This window comes from Mustela nivalis, assembly GCF_964662115.1.
Source record: "Mustela nivalis genome assembly, chromosome: 13".
Taxonomy (NCBI): domain Eukaryota; kingdom Metazoa; phylum Chordata; class Mammalia; order Carnivora; family Mustelidae; genus Mustela; species Mustela nivalis.
Window position 1 is genome coordinate 61,793,173 of NC_139032.1, and position 16,336 is coordinate 61,809,508.

The 16,336-nt window shown below is 49.1% G+C and overlaps 1 protein-coding gene across 1 annotated transcript in view; it reads right to left on the reverse strand.

Annotated features, from left to right (window-relative positions):
* GABBR2 (gamma-aminobutyric acid type B receptor subunit 2) overlaps positions 1-16,336 on the reverse strand; it is a 337,637-nt gene that overhangs the window by 149,406 nt on the left and 171,895 nt on the right. Inside the window, exon 5 of the mRNA XM_082696761.1 lies at positions 3,090-3,155. Within this exon, the coding sequence (XP_082552887.1) occupies positions 3,090-3,155 (66 nt within the window). The remainder of the gene's footprint in view (positions 1-3,089; positions 3,156-16,336) is intronic.

Sequence of the window (16,336 nt, forward strand, 5' to 3'; positions counted from 1 at the left end):
GTTTTCATTTTCTCTGCCTCTGGTGGGAATGTGACCTCAGGACCTCTGGCCACCCGTGGGCCCAGGCAGCCACGTGGCGACGAGCAGTCCTGAGCTCACCCTCTTCAGTCTTGGCGACCACTTTGGGTCTTATTTGCAGGTAACCATGACGTGAATTATTTTTTTAAAAAATCCAGTTTCCTCTTTTTATTACATTTCCTTTCGCCTCCTCTCCTTCCCATGCAAGAAGGACATTTTGCTTTTCCTAATATGGTCACACCAGTGATGGTAGTAAATCCTCACATCAGGAAGGCAGTTCACCGTTGGGATGATGGTCTCCTTCTGTGGCCTTACTTAAGCCTCTTGCCAACCCCGTGAGGCTGATGGGGCGAGGACTGCTGCTTCCATTTTAGAGGTGAGGCAGCTGGAGACCAGAGGTGTAAGATGCCCTGCCTGAGGTCACACAGCTGGTGGAACTAAACCCGGAACCCAGGCCAGACTGCTTGAGAATTTAGAATAGACCCCCGAGGCGGGAGGAGAAGACAAAGCAATGGAGACACATTCATCCTGTGCTGCAGCCCAAATGAACATTTTGCTACAGGGCTATAAATAGGCCTTGCATTTGCTGGAGTCTGCTCTTCCATGGGGTGGCGGTTCCAGTCTCAAGAACACAGCAACATGCTGCAAAGTTGATCCCGTGGCATCTGGACGGCAAAGATATGGCTGCTTCTACCGGAACTGCACTCTGACCTCTGACCCCAACGCATCTGCGCTCTGACCACTGACCCGGACACGGGCAGGAAGGCTCCTTCACAGGGGTCTCTTGCTCTGAGCAGCCCCTCCCTCTGTCACACACCAGTCCTGATCCCATAGGAAGACATGGAGCAGCCCCTCCTCAGGATCTTCCAGACCTGCCAGAAGAATTTCTGGTAAGACGCCGAGTCCCACAGGGCAGATTGCTTCTGGGGGTCTGACACTTGGAATAAACACCCGCCCCCTCAAAAATCCCGGCAAGGAATTTCTCAACAACCAAAGCTACCTGCAGACTCTAAGAGGAAGCCCGTTGCAAAATGCCCGCCGTCCAACAAGAGGAAAGCAGGCTGAGAAGATGGATGGTGTCCCAGGCCATGTGGAAGGGAGGCAGCCTGGAGCTGTGGGTCGAGAAGAAGACAGCCACACCGTCTGTTCTGAAGCAGAAACCATGGCTGGAAACGCCACTTGGAAAATAATCCTAGTGCATGGCACGGAGTGAAATCACAGCCACGCCTCCACTTGGGTTCGGCTCAGGGCAGAACACGAGGTCTGGAAAAGGGAGACAGCCAGCGACCAGCGTGGTGCCTTCATAGATCATGTTTCTTAATGTATTTCTCCTGGAGTTATGACCCACCATGTGCCAGCTGCTTGCCAAAGCCTTGGGGATACACGGTGAAGGGTGGAGAGGAGGGAGGGATAAAACTCGGTTTATGGGATTCCATGGCAGTGGTCCATTCTATCCTCCCTGACCTGAGACTTTTCGTAAATGAAAAAAGACCATGGACCTTTTCTGAGGACTCACTATCCATCAGGCACCGTGCAGTGTTTCTGTTCATGTCAATCTCCAGAACAATCCTAGGAGACCGGTGCTGATATCATTGTCATTTTACAGATGAGAAAACCGAGGCTCCAGAAGTGTCAACAAGCCCAAATTCATCAACTAAGCAGCAGACTGGCTCCTGAGCTCCCAGCTCCATCCAGGGTCCCCAGTAAATCAAGAGATGATCAGGCAGTTCTCGTTTTGTTCTTGCGCCTTCAGGATAAAAGAGCCCCGTGTGACTGTGGCTTCCGGTCACCATTCTGTCCTCACTCCTGGTGTGATTTGAGTTTCTGCATCTCTCCAGAAATGGGTAGCAGGGGATGAGAAGTGTAACCCAGGCAGTGTCTCTCCAGCGGACAGCAGAGGGACCACGTTCCCTGGGTGCAGACGTGCAGCCGGAGGTCCCCTTGGCTCCTGGGAGGGACGCTTACCTTGGTGACCCATGGCAACCTTGAAGTCAACCACATCCCCAAAGTTTCTTCTGTTCTAAAGGCACAGTCCTCCTCAGCTTATGCTTCTACCACCTTGGACACAGGCAGCTTGATTTGTTCTAATGTAACCTAGTAGGGCTATGAGATTGAATTTTATCAGCTTCTTAGGGTTCTTTGCAACCTTGGATCTGTTTCCAATATATTTCACAACTTCCAAATTTCCTACAAGTCTGCTTTTTATAATCTCATCCAAGTCACTAACAAGAGATCAGAGAGAACAGAGGCCCATGGCCCATCACTAGAGACTACATCTAGAATAAGCTCACTCAACGGGAAGGAGCTTACTGGGGAGACAGTGACTCCTGCTGTGACTGGGCTCTCATTCTGTTGATCTTCTCCTGACCTGGGGTTGGGGAGAGAGAGCCAGGGCGTCAGAATGGAAAGACTCTTACAAGTACTTAGGTAGAACATCATTTGGAAGATGATGGGGTTGGGAATCAGGCGTAGGGGCTGGAGCCTTGGCTCAGGACAAGCCGGGCCTCTATTTCCTTATCTGAGAAATGGGATAAGGACAGTTGCTTCACTCAGCTTACTGAAAAGATGAAATGAAGTGAGGTGTGAAAATGTACTTTGTTACCTATCACCAGATAATTGTAAAGAACTCAGAGACAGATAGGAAAGGTTGAGAGACTGTTCTAAAGTTGAGACTCTGAGCCCTGCTCCAGGGCTGGGTGGGGGGGGGGGTGGCACTGAGGCACCTTGGCCTTGCCCCTCCTTCTCTGCCCTGCACACTGCAGGCCTCCATCAAACATGGCTGAATAGGCGAGCAGAGCATTAGCCGGCAGGGCTCAGACAGTGCGCTGGAGGGGAGGTTTGGTCAGCTGAGGTCCTTAGCTCCTCCCATGACTGCACTGTCCTGAGCCCTGGGGGTTTAGCTCCCTGCAAAGAGGAAAGAGCAGTGACCATAACACTTCTGCTTCCTGCAACCCAGACTCCGGGTTGGTCCTATACTCCGCGGGTCCTATATTCCTCTCAGACCAGGCAGTTAGAATGAATCTGAGAAACAGCTTCGTGAGACACAGTGACAGGACTGAAGTTTTACTTACACAACAGAACACTTTTGCTGCCATAGTCTGGTCAAACTGGCCGAGGATGATCCTCACGTCATTGCCCTGTGGACAGAAGGACACATACGTGAAGGAGAGTGGATGACAGTCACACTCGAGGGCTTGAGGCCATGGCAGAGAACAGTCGTGTACCCCGAGCTCCCCAGCCAAGAGCTCTGCCCTCTCCTCCCAGCCCTGCCTGGATGCTCCCGCCCTCCTGGGGGCCAGCTTTCCCTCAGCTCCTCCTGCCCTCCCTGGTCTCAGGGACATGCCCCGGGACAAGTCTGCACATGCTGGAGGCTTCAGAAAGCCAGTGGCTCTCAATGGTCCCGGCGGCATCCCTAACTCCTCCAACAAGGGCAGGCCAACCCTACAGGGCACTGAGACAGCATCTTGTTTTCTTCCTCACTTGACACACAGGGAAACTGAAGCCAGAGGAGAGGAAGGAGCTTCCAAACTCCCCGGGGAGTTGGTGGCAGCAATAAGACTGCAGCGCCCCAACCCTCCCTGCCAGGATTCTAGACTATTCTATACCTTCGACAAAGCTTCCCAATTTAGAAGTTTCAGAGTCTTTGAGTTCTGAGCTCTGTTTAAATCTCAGCTCCACCCGCAAGCCTCAGGACACCTCAGGCCGTTCCTTTATCCTTCTTGGCCTCCATTTCCTCACTCGTCCAATGTGGAAAACGGAAGAACTTACCTTCCACAAGGACTAAATGAGAGAGGATCTGCATAAACTACTTAGCACGGTTCCTGGCACACAGTTGGATGCCCACTGAGTGCTAGAGCTAGTATTCGGGTTTTATAACCTCCTCCCAACCCATTTTTAACTCTGAGAAAAACTTATATTTGAAAACTCTATAAATAGGACTGTATTCATTATCTCCACGCGTGCCTTGCACAACAGCTCTTGTGACTCACTTATTCATTCAACAAACACTTACTGGGGATTTGCCCAAAGCTCCCTCCTGGGTCAGTTAAGGGGTCTTTGGTGGCTCTCCAGGGGACAGGGATCCAGGTGGGGGCCTGCCCCATAGAGAAGATAGGGCATAGAGAATATGCCCAGGCTCTGGCCCACGGCGCTGCTCCCCACCCCAGTAACTTCCTGCCCTCCTCAGGGTGGTACCACTTTCCTGCCATCCGTCCCTGTCCTCTCCAGCGAGCCTCAAGGCCCTTTGATGCATAAAGAAGAGAAACATGCCTTTAAAGATCAGTTTTTAGCATCCTTCAAAATTGGAAAGTGCTGACTGGGAGGCCATTTTACTCATCATGTACTTTAGCAAAATAAAAAAGGCTTGGATTCTAAAATCATCCTTCGTTTGCAAGCAAGAATGGAAAGAAGAGGGGGGGAAAAACCTTGCTCTGAAAGGACTTTAAAAGATCGTTAACAGAGCAGTTGAAGGAAGGCAAGCCTTTGTCATCGCCATGTCTGCAAGGCTATAAAAAGTTCTAAGCTGCTTCCGTTCTGTGGACAATGCTCTCAGGCACACTCCAGGGTTTTTTCTGCTTGTTTGTTGAAATCTTTTAGCCTTCTTTGCGGCTAAGAGTATCCAGCCAGCCGGCCAGCCACCACTAACTGAGCATCTACTTTGTGCCACGCTCCGTGTTGCTAAACATGGTATAGCAGAAAAAGCTTATTGGGTTTTAGAGTTAGGGAGACCCCAGTTCAAATCCCAGCTCTATCACTGACCAGCTGTGTGACCCTGAGTCTTAAACCCCAGAAGCGTCAATGTTCTCATCATTGAAAAAGGGATAATCCAACCAGCCTTGCCAGGGGGCTGTAGCATTCATGCTCATGAAACCCAACCATTGGCTTCCATGATGCTTCCTCCTGGCTCTTTCCTACCTCCTGGTCCCTCCTGCTCAGACTCTGAGTCAGCTCATCACCTTTCTGCCCACCCCTAAATGCTGGTATTCTACATAGTTCTGCCCTTAGCTCTGTGCCCTCACTGTCCTAGGCAGCTTCATTCAAGTTCCTAGCCACACTCCCCCATCCTGTGTTGTCCATCTCTGAGAGTGGTGTCCAGAAACTCCCACCCACCCACCCACGTTCACTCACCTCCCTCCAAGCCCTAACCAGGACTCATCCACTGGCTCCGTCTGTCCGCCAGTGTCCAATCACCCCCAGCCCTGCAGCCTCCCCACCCTGGGTACAGCCACCATCATTCCCTCCTTGATGAACTACATCTGCCTCCCGGCTGGACCCCTACCTTTAGTACTGCTCCATCCATCCTGGCCTCCACGGAGCAGGTAAAGAATCATTCCAAGACTCAAATGGGGTTGTGTACAGTCTTTCCATGGCTCCCTGAGCTTTCCAGGTCAACTGAGCTCCGAGGAGAACATTCGAAATGCCGTACCAGCAGACTCCTGCTCAGTCCTCTCCAATCTTGCAGGGCCTGACAATGAGCTACCTGCCGTTCTCCAAGATGGGTCTGCCATTCATGCACTCCCTCCCTGGCTCATTCCCCCACCTGCTCCCTCTTGCTTTCTGCAAGCTCACCCATCTCAAATGTCCTTCCCTCTCACCCCACTCCTCTGCCTGGAGAGCTGCCACTCACCCTTCATGCTTTAGCTCAGGAACCCCTACTCTGAGAAGCCATCTGTGTCCTCTTAGGTGCTCCTTTCCTCCTCTGTGGGCCCAGAGAGCTCTGTGCCTCCCTCTATCACAACACGAGTCCACCTGCTTGCCTGTCTTCTCCACTGGACTTGATTCCTCTCTGGGTCCCCAGGTCAGGGGGACAGGGCATGACATATCTATCAACCATAGGCACTGAATGCACAATTAAGGGAGCAAATGCTCTTGGAGGTAGTGACTGGCCTGCATTCCTTATTCAGTAACTGGTAGCTATGATCACCACAGCACTGATATCCTGCCAGCCCAGGGCCTCGGCACTCATTTGCTTCACCATGTCCGGTTCTTAAATGCACTGAGGAGCCCACGTCTTCGTGGCTGACCACCTGACCACCTGCAGACAGATAAGTAACCGGCTCAAACACTTGTGGTCTTTGTTGCCATGACAACCAAGTTGCATGGACCACTTGGTGCTGCGTTCCCAGACTGTTAGAATTGGATGGAACCCAAGAGATCACGGATCTAGTAAACCCTGTCCTAAAGAGGCAAAGCCTTCCCCAAGACTGCCCAGCAGCTCAGAACAAGTGCTTTCAGCTTGGTGGCCCTCTGACCGTCAGAGGACTCTGGAAAAAGATCCTGGCCAGAGCCAGGTTATGCCTGTGGCAATGAGCGACTCACTCCCACTCTGGTTCTAGCCAGTAAGAGGCACCTAGATGCTGCAGTGTCTGGGCGGGAAAAGTCAGGCCCCAGTGCAGCTGGAACCTGGAATCCTGGCATGTGGAGTGGACAAAGGGAGATGGAACTGGCCTGGGATCCTTAGCAGGAGCCTTGAAAGCAGTAGAAAGAGGTAGAAGGGCTTCTCAAAATGGGATGTGTCCTCCTGGAACATGAGTTTTCCTGTGAGTATGAAAAGCATGGGTATACCTCGCTCTTCTTTCCAGAGTAGCAATTTATTGGAAGATTCAGGGGGTGAGGAAAGGTTTTGGGTTTAGGGAGTTTTTTTTTTCTTTTTAAATAGAAATTACTTCTTTATTTATGCGCGCGCACGAGAGAGCATGCAGTGGGGAGGGTCCAAAATTTTTTTTTAATATTTATTTATTTATAGGCAGTAACCTCTTTGACATCAGCCACAGCAACTTCTTTCAAGACATGTCTCCAAAGGCAAGAGAAACAAACGTGAAAATGAACTTTTGGGACTTCATCAAGATCAACAGCTTCTGCACAGCAAAGGAAACAGTCAACAAAACAAAGAGGCAATCCATGGAATGGGAGAAGATATCTGCAAATGACACTCCAGATAAAGGTCTAGTATCCAAGATTTATAGAGAATTTCTCAAACTCAACACCCAAAAAACAACTAATCAAGCCAAAAAATGGGCAGAAGACATGAACAGACACTTCTCCAAAGAAGACATACAAATGGCTAACAGACACATGAAAAAATTTCAACATTATTAGCCATCAGGGATATATGCAAATCAAAATCACACTGAGATACCACCTTATACCAGTTAGAATGACCAAATCAACAAGACAGGAAACAAGTGTTGGAGAGGGTGCAGAGAAAGGGGAACCCTCTTACACTGTTGGTGGGAATGCAAGCTGGTGCAGCCACTCTGGAAAATAGTGTGAAGATTCCTCAAAAAGTTAAACACAGAGCTCCTCTATGACCCAGCAATTGCACCACTGGGTATTTACCCCAAAGATACAAATGCAGTGAGAAGAAGGGACACCTGCACCCCAATGTTCATAGCAGCAATGTCCACAATTGCCAGACTGGAAGGAGCTGAGATGCTCTTCAACAGATGAATGGATAAAGAAGATGTGGTCCATATATACAATGGAATATGACTCAGCCATAAGAAAGGATGAATATCCACCATTTGCATCAACATGGATTGACCTGGAGGGAATTGTGTTGAGTGAAATAAGTCAAGCAGAGAAAGACAATTATCATAGGGTTTCACTTATGGGTGGAACATAAGGAATAGCATGGAGGACATTAGGAGAAGGAACGGAAAAATGAAGGTGGGGGGATTCAGAGGGAGAGAAGAACCATAAAAGACTATGGACTCCAGGAAACAAACTGAGGGTTTTAGAAGAAGGGAGAGTGAGGGAATGGGTGAGCCCAGTGGTGGGTATTAAGGAGGGCACGGATTGCATGGAGCACTGGGTGTTATATGCAAACCATGCATCATAGAACACTACATCAAAAGTTAATGATGTACTGTATGGTGACTAACATAACATAATAAAAAAAGTATAAAAAATGATGTGTTAATTTATTTGCAAGAGAGAAAGAGAGCAAGCAGGGGGGGAGAGAGAATCTCAGGCAGACTTTGTGCTGAGCACAGAGCCGGACTCAGGGCTCAATCTCACAGCTCTGAGATCATGACCTGAGCTAAAACCAAAAGTCAGATATTCAGCTGACTGAGCACACCCCCCTCTCCGTTGCCCCTGCATTTCCAGAATCTTAAAGTTTTTAACACTTGCGAGCTCTCACAAAAGTTCCAGAATCACGCTGTTCAGTGTTACGTAACTTGTATCTTTTCCTGAAAATCTGTAAAGTGGAAAGAGAAATTTTGTCTTGGCAGTGGTTCTTGCTTCTGGCCACACCTCCCCTGTCCCTGCCAGGGGTTTGAGCGCATTCTCCTTTGCGGTGGAAAGGACTCTGGGGCAGTGTGAGGAGTACTGGGGGAGGAACGTCCCAGAGGCTGAGAGTGAGAACAGAGTTGTGATGGTACAGAGAACCCGGAATGTGGCAGAGGGCAGGGTCTGAAAATCCTGTGCCCTTCCACAGTCTCTTAATTCTGCAGGGGGCTCCCTGGAGCGAAAGATGGGACAACGGACACCTTGTACTCACATGGCTAGAGCTCAGTTGTAGACCACACAGGGGCCCATGTTCACCCAAGACGCCCCACCTACAGAGAAGGGGCAAACATGGGAGGAAACAGCGATGGGTTGGGAGGTACAACCCTGGAGGGCGCTCCTTTCCTCCTTCCTGGTTTTCTCATCTCTTGTCTAGAGTCTCTTTGTCTCTGGGACACTTAACGTGAGCTACGATGACACACACACAAAAGTGACCCTTCAGAAGCATAACCCAATTGAGGATTTTGTGTGTAACTCCCAGTGAGCAGGGGATCCTAGCAAATAAAAAGCAGAGACAATTCCTGAGCGCTTTCCAGCGGTGGTACTGACGAGTCCATCAGCCCCACCCAAGGTGAGAGGTGTAATTATTATGTCCATCCCGGTTTTCACGAGCGACTTTTAAGAGCGAGCTGAGCCCCAAAGAATGAAGAAGTTTCTGCAAGTGCAGCAGACACCATGGGCCCTGCTGGTTCCCTCACTCAGGACGGCTGCCTCCATTCCTGGGTGGTGATGGTGGGTGGCTTCCAGCGTGCTCTCCTCTCTAGAGAACTGCCCCCAGCTAAGGGACTTCCTGGTCCAAAAGGCTACGCTGTGCCCCACGTCCTGCCACAGCCAGTGACCCTGACTCCCTGAAAGGTGGGGCCAGCTCTGCAGGGCAGACTTTGCTCCAGGCAACCTGGCCGTGGGATATGCTAGACCCGCCTCGCCTCTGGCCAAGACAGCATTTCGGCCCAGCTCCCCTCTTGCCTTACCCTGCCCCCCTCTCTCCCTTCTCCGGAGTGTGCTCTCAATAAATCACTTTCACCACACTCTCAGGGGATGTTTCTAGGGAGTTGAACCTAAGACACCAGGTTGCACAAGTAGGAAGTGGCGGTGCTGGCCCCAGAGCCCTCACTCCTCTCTATTGCCTCCCCGACAGAGAAAACATCCAGTTTGCAGCAACAGTTCCTGGAGAAAAGTCAGGTAGCCTTGAACATGGAAGCATTGCAGCAGCAGATGTGACCCGGAGACATCGGGAGAGCTGGCGGACATTAGAAAGAGCAGGCGAGCAGAGGCCATCCCTGCAGCTGGAGCGTGGGGTCCTGCTGGAAGGGAAGGTCACCCGGACCCTGACCTCTGTATTACCCAGCCTCGCCAGCCTTCGGTGCATCTGTCTTGGTCCACATGCCATTGCTTCCTGTGTCCCACGTGCCCAGCATTGCAGACCCCCTGGGCTGCTGGAAAATCAGAGAAAACTGTGCGTGATGCTGTAGGAAGGGAAGAGGAGCTAGCAGCCCTAGGGCAGCCCAAGCTTTTAGAGGCTGGCGGCATTGGGGTGGGGGTGGGGGATTGAGGGGAACTGACCTGGGCCAGTGGGGACTGGGGAAGGGGTCTTTAGCCCAGGCCCATTCCTGCCCCCTGACTCTGGCTGTAAGGCCTGGGGTAAATCCAGCATGGTTAGCCTAGAGGTTTCCCCAAGACCCTCCTGGCCCTGACAACCTGTTCCACACCCAGAATGAGTACTTTTATTTAGTTAGGGTTGGTTTTTCTTAGACATTTTCTTTTCCTCACCAGAAATATACCTAAAGGCAGAGAAGCAGGAGACATATATACTTTTGTTGCTGTTATTACAATAATCTTTTCATCCTGATTAACCCTCCCATTTACTCTTCATTTTTATCTGTGTCTGCCTGTCTGTCTGTTTACTGGAGTGTGGTTGACATAAAACATTACGTTAGTTTGAGATGTACTACATAGTGATTAGACAAGTCGATACTGTAAGGAGACATATATTCTTTTTTTAACTTATTTTTATATGTTTTAAGATTTATTTATTTGTCAGAGAGAGAGAGAGAGCACGAGCGGGGGAGCAGCAGGCAGAGGAAGAAGCAGGCTCCCTGCCGAGCGTGGAGCCCGACATAGGGCTGGAACCCAGGACCCTGGGATCATGACCTGAGCCAAAGGCAGACACTTAACTGACTGAGCCACCCAGGCATCCCAAGAAGACGTATATTCTTTTTTTTTTTTTTTTTTAAGATTTTATTTATTTATTTGACAGAGAGAGATCACAAGTAGGCAGAGAGGCAGGCAGAGAGAGAGGAGGAAGCAGGCTCCCTGCTGAGCAGAGAGCCCGATGTGGGGCTCAATCCCCACATCATGACCCTCAGATCATGACCTGAGCCAAAGGCAGCCGCTTAACCCACTGAGCCACCCAGGCGCCATGAAGACGTATATTCTTAAAGAAGGAAGTAAAGAAGGAATAGCCCAGAGCATCCCACTGGGAAAGCATGCAACTTCTGTAAAGCTTATTATTTTATCTTGAAAATCATGTATATTTAGCATTCCAATAACGTTATCTATGTTTATCTTAAGATAAAAATAATGCTTTTCTTCCCATGTTTCTGAGCAAAAACGGTCCCGCTGGGAAGATGTACCTGTTTGTTCTGTAGCTTGGCATCCCCCTGGGGTGCCTGTGTGAACTGTAGTTTCTGCAGTCAAGCAGGCTCCTGAAGCAAAGGGGTCAGCCATCCACCTGAAGACCTATTTTTGTGGCCTTCCTATGAGAGGCAGACTAATGCCCCCCCACCCCCAAATGTCCTCTTTCCTAATCTCCAGGAATGTGCTCCGTGACACGGCCAGGGGGAATGAACGGTACAGACGGAATTAAGGTTGCTCATCGGCTGGTTTATAAATTAGGGATATTTTCCTGGAATCTGAATCCTGAATGGTGGGTTGGGGGGCTGCTCCAGGGAAGACAGACAAAGCAAATAAAATGAACAGAGCATCTGAAGTCTGGCACTCTCCCCCACAGGGCCCAGGGCTTCAGAGTAGGCACCCTGGAAATAGCCAGGGGCAGCCTCCACCGCCCGCGCTGCCCCTGCTTCCCCCGCCCAGCCTAGCAACAGTTCACTTTCAAGCCCCCATGTTTGGAACAGGCCTGGGAAGAGCTTAAAAGCCGCGGGTCTTCAGCGCAGAGATGGTTTTATTTCTTGACTTCCTTTGGGCGAACTTTGGTACATATCTGCTAAATCAGACTGATGAATTTCATGATTTGGTTCCTCTGTGCTCTTGCTTATTTCCGCCTGGGTGATCTGTCCAAGACCGGGAGTGTTATGGCTCCCAGTGCTATTGTGTTTCTGTCAATTCTCCTTTGTATTTTAACAGGCTTTTCTTTATATATTTCAATGAGAGGTAATTTACAGCAATAATGGTCCATGAGTGTGTTATTCTCATGGTGAATGGTCCCCCTGTCTACAGAGAATGACTCTCCTTCATCACGGTGGGTACCCTGAATTCCCTTTGGTCTCATATGAACATTGGGGGTTCTTGCTTGGTTGGGTTTGCTTGATCTACCTGTGCCCGACCTCTTACCTATGACCTTTCTGGGTCGCTTCCTCTGTTGTCAATAGCGGTAGTCAGTTCTGCAAAAACCCAATTCTCAAAGTCTTTGCCTTTTAATAGGGAGGCTGACCCACTTGAATTAATGGTCAGAATGGCTCTTTTGGTCTGCAATTATATGTTAGGCTTTCTGGTTTTCAATATGTGGACTAGATTTTTCCCCGCTTCTACCTTCTCTGCCAAAAGCTTTGGGTTCTGTTTGCATGATGGTATATTTACCATCAAGTTATTCAAAGCCTTCTTTAGCTTGTAGGTTTATTTAGGAAACTCATGAGCAAGGTGGGCTCTGCTGAGTCCCTTTTACTTAAGAACAGAGTAGCTACCACCCATGTTTTATTCACCCATTTTTTTGGGCTCTGTGACTGGAATTTGGATTTTTCTAATGGAATTTGGATTTTTCCATCTCATTTATTATTACTAAAGTATCTATATTTGCACACTATGTATATGGACATTGGCTTTCAAAACGGACTTCTGCATCTGTGTACAGTTTTGAACAATGACTTATTTTTTTTTTAAAGATTTTATTTATTTATTTGAGAGACAGAGATCACAAGTAGGCAGAGAGGCAGGCAGAGAGAGAGGAAGGGAAGCAGTCTCCCTGCTGAGCAGAGAGCCCGATGTGGGGTTCGATCCCAGAACTCTGGGATCATGACCGGAACTGAAGGCAGAGGCTTTAACCCACTGAGGCACCCAGGTACCCCTGTAACAATGATTTAGACTGAGCTGTCTGTCCACTGGTCTCTGCAGCCCCTACTCAGCCGTCACCGCCACGACTTGCTCTCAAGTTCGCCATTGTTCTTGGCTGGCTAAGCTGACCTCGGACTTCAAGGATGAACTCCGAGAAGGGCACCTGGCTAGGAGACCTTGAACCGCATGCATGTAAGGATGCTTTCCAGCGGCTCCATGGTCTCTGGGCCTGAGTGCTGCAGACGAGTGGAGGTGGCCTGATTTTTGCACCTTTGTGGGAAATTTGCTTTTTTCTGGCCTAGATTCTTAGAGATTTTTCCCTTTATGTTTGTACTTCAAAGCTTTTGCCAAAATGCATCTTGGTATGACTCTCCTTTCACCATTCTGCTAGAACGTGGAAAGGCCAGCTGGACCAGGCACTCACAGGAGGCACATTTCCTTTATGAAATTGTTGATGCTGTAGTTCAAAAATGGTTGAATGTTAGCCATTCTGTCGGTCCGAACCAGCAGCACTCTCTTGAGCCCACTTAAGTGTGTCTCCTTTTTTTAAAAATAAATTTCTTATTCGAGATTAGTTTTTAGATTTACAGAAAAATGACAGAGATAGGAAGTTCCCCTGTGTTCCTCACCCAGCCTTCCCTATTATTAATATTTTAGGTTATTGTGGTACATTTAATATAATTAATGAATCAATATTGATTATTCTTAGCTAAAGTCCATACTTCATTCAGATTTCCTTTTTTTTTTCTCTCTCTCTAATGTCCTTGCTCTATTCCTGGATCACAACCAGAGTACCATACTATATTTCATTGTCATATCTCCGTAGGCTCCTTTTGGCTTCAGATGTTCCTTATTTTTGAAGACCTAGACCGTTTTGAGGAGTATCCGGAAAATGGGCTTCAACTAGAATTTGCCTGACATTTTCTTTCTGCTTAGGCTTGGGGTGTGGGTTTTGGGAAGGAAGACCACAGAGGGAAATTGGCTTTTGCCTCTTCTCATACCAAGAGTGCATCTTATCCATGTGACTTATAACTGTTGACCTTGACATTGGTCTCCTGGCTGAGGCTGTGTGTGTCTGATTTTTCCAGCATCAAGCTACTTTTCTCCCCCGTTTCCATAGTGTAAGAAGTGGTTCCTTCTGGGGGCGCCTGGGTGGCTCACTGGGTTAAGCCTCTGCCTTCAGCTCAGGTCATGATCTTGGGGTCCTGGGAGGGAGCCCCACATTGGGCTCTCTGCTCAGTGGGGAGCCTGCTTCCTGCCCCTCTCTGCCTGCCTCTCTGCCTGCTTGGGATCTCTCGCTCTCTCTCTGTCAAATAAATAAATAAAATCTATAAAAACAAAACAAAAACAAAAAAAGAAGTGGTTCCCTCTGCTCTCACCTCTGTGAGCTTGAGATATCTATACAAATTATTTGGAATTCTTCTGTATAGGAGATTTGTCTGTTCTTTGCCATGTATTTATCCAAAACAGCACAGACACACGGATATTTATTTTTAAGATTTAAAAAAAAAATTATTAAAAAGTCTGAAAATCGGCCATCTCTCCAAGGAATTCTGGATCCTTTTTGTGGAGTACGGTATTAGAAACCAAGATCTGGATGTGAGGTGTATGTGTTGCTACTGTGGTGCCTACTGTGTTTTGATTTTGGTTCCATTTCATCTGTTCTCATTTTCCCTCCGGAGCTCCCTTCTCCAGTGTCCCTAACTGTTAGCTCCTCCCTCATCAGACTCACCACTTTCACCATCTCCTCTGAATTCTGGGAAATATCTCAAGTTTGTCCTTCACACTATTGATTTTTATTTTTCTTGGCATTAACTTTGCTCTCTAATACCTCCAAAGCAGATTTTAATTCGGCGCTTCAGTATTTAATTTTCTTCCACGTCCTCCGTACCTCCTTCTCTGTCCTACCCCACAGTAAACCAGAGATTTGTTTTTTCCTCTGAGCTTTCCAGAAGTTACTTTTATTCCTGAGTATTTAGTCCTTGTGTTCTCCATTGGCTTTGTCTGTCCAGACTTGGTATTTCCTTCACACACACTCACATTAATTTGATTCCAGGTGACGGGGAATGACCCAGTGAGCACAGCAGACCGAAGCTGCTGCCTCCTGGAGCTTATGTTCCAGTGGGAGGAGACAGATGATGAAACAACCAGACAAAACAGATAGTAGGTCGGATGCTGTGAAGGGCTGAATGGTGTCCTCTAGAGATAGGTTGAATCTCCAGGACCTTAGAATGTGACTTTATTTGAAAACAAGGTCACTACAGATGTAATTAGTGAAGATGAGCTCATACTGGAGTAGGGTAGCCTTGTAATCCAACACGGCCAGTGTCCTAACAAGAAGACAATGTGAAGAGAAAGAGGAGAATCGCTCTACGAAGTAGGAACAGGAGTTACGCAAATTGTTGGCAATGGCAGAAGCAAAGAGAAGGGCATGGGAAAACCCCAGAGCCTCCAGAGACCATGGCCTTGGCGACACCTTGACCTTGGACTTCCAGCCTCCAGAACATGAAAGAATACATATCTGTTGCCTTTAGTCACATAGTGTGTGGTACACTATGTTACAGCAGCCCTCGGAAACGAATACAGACATCCATCAGTGTAATGGACAAAATCAGCAGAAAATGGACAAGGATTTAACTTTCTTTCTTTCTAAAAAATATTTTATTTATTTATTTGACAGAGAAAGAGAGAGAGAGCATACACAGAGGGGGAACAGCAGAGGAAGAGGGAGAAGCTGGCTCCCCACCAAGCAGGGAACCCTATGCAGGGTTCAATCCCAGGACCCTGAGATCATGACCTGAGCTGAAGTCAGATGCTTAATGAGCCACCCGGGCACCCCTACTATTTAACTTTTACATGAAGCACTCAGGAAAGGCCTCTGGAAAAAGCGAACAACTGAGCAAGGAGGAAAAGAAGGGTGGAGAAGGCGCTGTGCAGGCCTCTGGGGAAAACTGCTTCCCCACAAGGACTCCTTTGCCAACACACTGGGCTCTGCTCCCTCCAGCTTATGTGATGTTGGAATCCTTTCTGGGCACCTGCAGCCGTGCGGGGCGGTGGAGGGACCTGAGCTGCCCTGTCACCCAGATCCAGGCTTGAATCCGGCCCACCACATCCCAGCTGCGTGACTCGGGGCGATGCTTAACCTCTTTTTTGAGTCTCACATTCCCCATCTGTGACACAGGGATGCAATATCACAGGCAGTCTGAGGGCTCTGGGGAGGACTGAATGAGCCAGCGAAGGTCAAGGCTCTGCATCAGGGTCTGGCTCTGGGTCAGGGCACCGGCCACTTTGGCTGCTATCTCCATCATCAGTCAGGTCACTCCTACCTCTTGTTGGAGCTAGACTGTTGAAGAGCAGAGCACCCAGGTCCCACTCTAATTTCCTGCAGACTTTCAGCCAGTGCTTCTGCTTCACACACAAAGGCTCTTTAAGCCTGAAAGCTCACAGAACTTCATGGGGCCTCTGAGGGGCAGGAAGAAGCTATTTCAAGTGCCCACCCTGGGGAGACGCTGCCCTGTGTGGCAGGAGGATGTTGGCACAGCATGGAGCTCCTCTCTCCACCACGCCCCCGCCCTCGCCCCCGCCCCCGCCCAGCTGATCCCTGCAGAGCAGGCCCTCCACGGCTCCAGGTCCTCCAGACCCCATGGACCGCCTGGACGCTCAGGACACACAGCCTGTGGGGAAACAGTGTGGGCACATCCGGCCGCAGCGACCTGGCCAGCTACCCTCCCCAGCTATGGTT